At 46.1% G+C, this 4793-nt stretch overlaps 1 protein-coding gene across 1 annotated transcript in view; it reads right to left on the bottom strand.

Moving 5' to 3' along the window:
* Positions 1-1779: 1779 nt before the first annotated feature.
* The window catches only part of LOC123968626 (scavenger receptor cysteine-rich type 1 protein M160-like), a 33659-nt gene continuing 30645 nt past the window's right edge, over positions 1780-4793 (bottom strand). The window contains exons 9-13 of the mRNA XM_046045493.1: positions 4382-4696; positions 3995-4288; positions 3299-3628; positions 2000-2082; positions 1780-1878 (exon numbers count right to left, since the gene is read on the bottom strand). Coding sequence (XP_045901449.1) covers positions 1780-1878; positions 2000-2082; positions 3299-3628; positions 3995-4288; positions 4382-4696 — 1121 coding nt within the window. The remainder of the gene's footprint in view (positions 1879-1999; positions 2083-3298; positions 3629-3994; positions 4289-4381; positions 4697-4793) is intronic.

Raw genomic sequence — 4793 nt, 5'->3', positions numbered from 1 at the left:
GAGCCCCCAAAAGTTCCCCCTTTTTCTCCTCTTTCACCTCTTCTTTATTTTCCCCTAATTCTTCTTGAGCTCTGGGGTCAGCAACTGAAATAATAATCGTCAGGAAGGACGTCAGCCCTTTTCCAAACGTTCATTGGCTGCTATAAGTTAGCCATCAGACTGATTGGTTCTTACATTCTCACCTCACATCCTTCCTCTTCTTTATAGGTACCGTACACTTCCTGCCAGTAGTTGCAACACCCCTTTGCTCTAGTCACAAATTAACAAGAAAAATATCAAGTCAAAGAATAAAACATATCATGTAGATTCAACAAACTGTGATTGTGTAATCTTTTCTAATTTACCATGACAATCAAAAACTGACCAGCTGGAGCTTACACTAACGATATGCTGTGTTAACATCACCACACTGAAAAGTTTAGTACACTTTACTGTCTGGCAGGAGTAGCTATTACTTACCCATGATAGAAACTAATGTGCGCCTATCAGCTGTTATCAGTCATACAGTCGATGGTCCTGTCACGCGCTGCACATGATAACTCCCACTATGTTTTATGGTGCGCTTACTTTACCCCGGGGTTGGGGGGGTGCCTCCGCCGATGCATTGGTAAAACGTCCGTCAGTAAAATGCATGTTGCAGACTATGTATAAGACGGTGGCAGGTGAAAGTGCGGCCTGTCAACTGTCCTCCAACACCGCACGCACAGATGCCATAATGAACATACCTACTGTAAGTTCCAAGTAAATGACATGATAAATTGGTTAGCTAGCTCACAGTGATGTTAATCGGCTTGATGCTCAGACTTAACGAAGCGTGACGGCGTGACAGTTTTTTAACGAGGCATGAAACTTGGACAATGACATATGACTTATGGAATTAATGGTTTTAACAAGTAAGCAACTTTTGCAACTTTGAACACAAAATGAAGCTATTTGTCAAAAAATATTTGGCTAACTATGTGGGTAATCAACATTGTAAGGAAATGACTCAGAAAAATATGAAATATCATAGAAATGTCAAAATACACTGGAGGGTGGCTTTAACTCCTGTAAGTCAACACCAGCAGACTCTCAAACCAGTGTAACGTTATAACTAGATAAAACTGTAACGTAACAACAATCAACCTGTAGCCTGTTTGCAGCCAACGTTAATAATTAACATGATGGCCGCCAGCGGGATGTAACTGATTACGTTTGACCACCACAAGTTTGGCAAGTAAAGAAACGCTCATTCATCTTTTCATAACGAACCTCCTGTAGGTCGTAACTAAAGCAAGAAGCAAGCTAACGTTAGATGACCAATGTTGAGCTAAACATGTTCACTAACCTCAGTTTACTAAACTATTTTGCGTTCAGCGCTTCTTTGTTTGGGTCTTGTTTGAAGTTTTTAAGCCAAAGTTTATGAGGAATGGCGGAGCAGCTGCCGGTGTGTGTTGTCCTCTCTCACGTAGCATACTACGTGTACGTTTTACTTAGGCAGGTTATAGGTAACGGAGGGAGCGGAATAACAGCAAGCTCATCAGATGTTTCCTAAAAATGCACATTGTTCACGAGTCCCGCTCCTCGAGTCCAAGTCGAGTCTGAAGTCACTGTGTGTGTGACTTAAGTCGGACTCAAGTCCGAGTCTCAAACTCGAGTCCCCATCTCTGTCAGGCAGTCAAACTGTTTCTATGAAGGCCCTCTAAGAACCAGAACCAGAGACTTATCCATCAGTATAAAAGTGTAAAATCTGAGCTGATGGTGGGTTGTGAAGCAGCCGAGATGAGCTCCTCGGAGGTCCTACTCTGCTACCTGAGCTCCTTCCTCTTCAGTCGGCCCTCCTTCAGCTGCAGAAACACCCAGGTTATAATAATCCAGCTCAATGTCCTCCTGCCTGGCCTGGAGAGACTTGACAGCAAACACATGTGAGTTAGTGCATCACTCCTCCTCTTCTTCAGGTCAGTAAACACAGACCGAGTGCTTCATCTCAGGTCTCTAAACAACAGACATTTGTCAGTACCTTACGGTAGAAACAAACAGCAGCGATCACCAACAGCAGAGTCAGCGGCAGGACGACCACTTTGATGAGAAGACCTGTTGGATCTGATCAAACACATGGACAGTCATCACATCACACACCATCAGCTCTATATCTGAACGCAGAATCTGGGGGCAAGAAACAAGCAGAGCCGTCGCAACCAGAGGGGCAAAACAGTTCAATTGCCTAAAGCCTCCAGCTGAAAGGGGGTCAGCTCCAGTCTACAGCCGATGGGTTCCCAGGTTGGTCTGACAGACTCATCTCTTAAACTTCACTTCTTATATATTTTTTGATAGGACAGTTGAAAGAGTGGGAGAGAGATGGGATGACATGCAGCAAAGGGCCACAGGCTGGACTTCAACCCGGGCTGCTGTGTTAAGGAGTCGACATGCTCTCTACCAGCTGAGCTAACCGCCGCCCCTTCCGCTTCATATCACCTTAAATGTTTGCACTTGATATCTTCATTGAGTTTGTTCATATAGTTGTTGTCCTACTGGTCCGTCTGTCTGCTCTGTAAAGACGACATCTGTTTCCTGCCTGTCTGATCTAAAGAGGGATCTCTACTCTGCTGATCCTCCTGATGCTTCTCCTTTTTGTGGAGTTTGTTTATCTGGATCGAGGCTCTGAGGACAGAGGGGGTCCTTTGTTGTACAGATTATAAAGCCCTCTGGAAAGAATCTGATTCTGGCCTGTAGAAATGAAACTGGACTCTGGTGAGACTTTTATATGTGGGCTGACATGTGGGCGTTTTCCTACCACACTAGGACCAGTGGTGGAAAAGGGGTTCCTGACTTTCTGCTCAGATTTTTATGTTTTACACAGTTTCTAAAGAGGGTTCATTAAACAAATATAATTTATTGTGCTTAAATGCAACACAAATCCAGCTGTTGGAGGGTCTGTGGAACAGTGTTGTCATGGCTACCAGCTTCAGGTGTGCTGCAAGCTGCAGTGATGTTGACAGGTACGCGTCTCTGAGTCATTAAAATATATATTTATAATATTTATAATAATATATTTAAAATGTTCTGTCCTGAATTTATTCTAGTTAACGTAACGTTAATCGTGATTATTTGAGGGTTCATGTGTTTATCGTTGTTGCTGGAGAGAAGCAGGTGAACATGGTCTGGAAGCTGAATAAGCAGCAACATCAAGTCTGTCATCAGAAACTAATCAGTAGATCTCTGCAGCCTTTGTAATGAAGTTCCAATCTGTCTTGATAAAGAGTGAAATCAATAAGAAGATCTGTGAAGGTGACGTTTCAGCTGCTCTGCTTCAGCTTACCTGAGACAGTGAGAGACAGCCGACGGCTCTCAGAGGAGAAGTCATGAGAAAAAACATGGACGTGATAAACACAGCTGTAGATTCCTTGGTGGGCGGGCTGTGCAGCAGGAAACAGGAAGTGGGCAGAGTGATTGACAGCTGGCTGGGTGTCGTTGTGTGATGTGATAGAGGAGGTGAAGGCGAGCTGGAAGGAGCCTCCTGGGTACTGTGGCTGGATGGAGCAGCTGATGGTGAAGGTGGAGCCCCTGGACACCTGAAAGCCCTGCTGCTGGGCCTCGGAGACCCCGTCCATGGAGGAGGACACAGAGATGTTGGGCTGAAGCAGCAGGTCTGTAAACACACAGTTGATGAAAGGTCACATTCGTTCAACAAAATGGCCCCTGAAGAAGGAAGTGATGTCACAGGTCTGACACGGGTAACAAACATGGAGCAGAGCGATGAAAGACTGTAAAAGGAGGGACTGGATCTACCTGGTGGGACGTCCCCAAACACAGAGACAGACAGACAGACAGGTTCCTCCAGGTGTGTCCTGTCAGGTGAAGCTTCCAGAAACAAGCCCACCTCTCTACACTTTAGGACGTCACTGTCCTGGAGAACTTTACAGTTCAGTCCAACGGAAACCACTGAGACACTGAGACAGAGGAGAGGACACGCTGGAGACATTACTGTCGGAGATGATGTCACTGATGGGCTTACCTGAGCAGGTGAGATCCAGGATGGAGGGAGAGGGACCTGATGATGCTACACACTCTCTCAGAGCAGATCCAGACTGAACACAGTCAGACCTGGTCCAGCACACAGGTCTGTCTGAGGACTCCTTTCTCTTTCCTACAGAAACAGCAGAGCCACAGTCCAGCTCTCTACAGGCAACAGCTGCTGTCTTCAGGGTCCAGACAGAGTAATAGTAACTCACTGGTCTCCATTCTCCCTGATGTTTCACCTCCAGTGTTCCTGCACAGCGACTGGCTCCTCCCACCAACCTGACAGGCTCTGAACAGAAACCAGAGAGTCATCAGTAAAACAATAAAGTGAGTTTCATCAGAACAGAAATGAACCAAATCAAAGCTGCAGCTCCTCTTCTACCTGAGCAGGTGAGCCCAACAGCTTTTCCAGGTGAGCAGGTGTTTCTAGCTGAGCCTGAGCTTCTACAGTCCAGGAGAGCAGACTCATGGCCTCCACACTGGAACTCTTTGGTCCACATGGGAGCCTCCACTTCTCCATAGAGCGCCCCCTGGAGGACTGAAGGAGCCCCACAGCCAAGCTCCCTACAGACCACCTCTGCATCCTGCTGGTCAAAGTCAGCTTCACACACTGAGGACCACCACTGGTTAGACTGGTTAGACTTCACCTCCAGTCTGCCTGAGCACAGACTAGTCCCGTCCAGCAGCCTGACAGAGTCTGGAGAGATAATAGAAGATGAAATAGAGATAAAGACACCAGACACAAAAGAAAAACATGTCATGAAACAACAATTCAGTGATTCAAACTGGACTCA

This window comes from Micropterus dolomieu, linkage group LG03 (genome assembly GCF_021292245.1).
Source record: "Micropterus dolomieu isolate WLL.071019.BEF.003 ecotype Adirondacks linkage group LG03, ASM2129224v1, whole genome shotgun sequence".
NCBI lineage: Eukaryota > Metazoa > Chordata > Actinopteri > Centrarchiformes > Centrarchidae > Micropterus > Micropterus dolomieu.
Note: the sequence above shows the minus strand (reverse complement) of the source record. Positions and strands in the feature narration are given on the sequence as shown.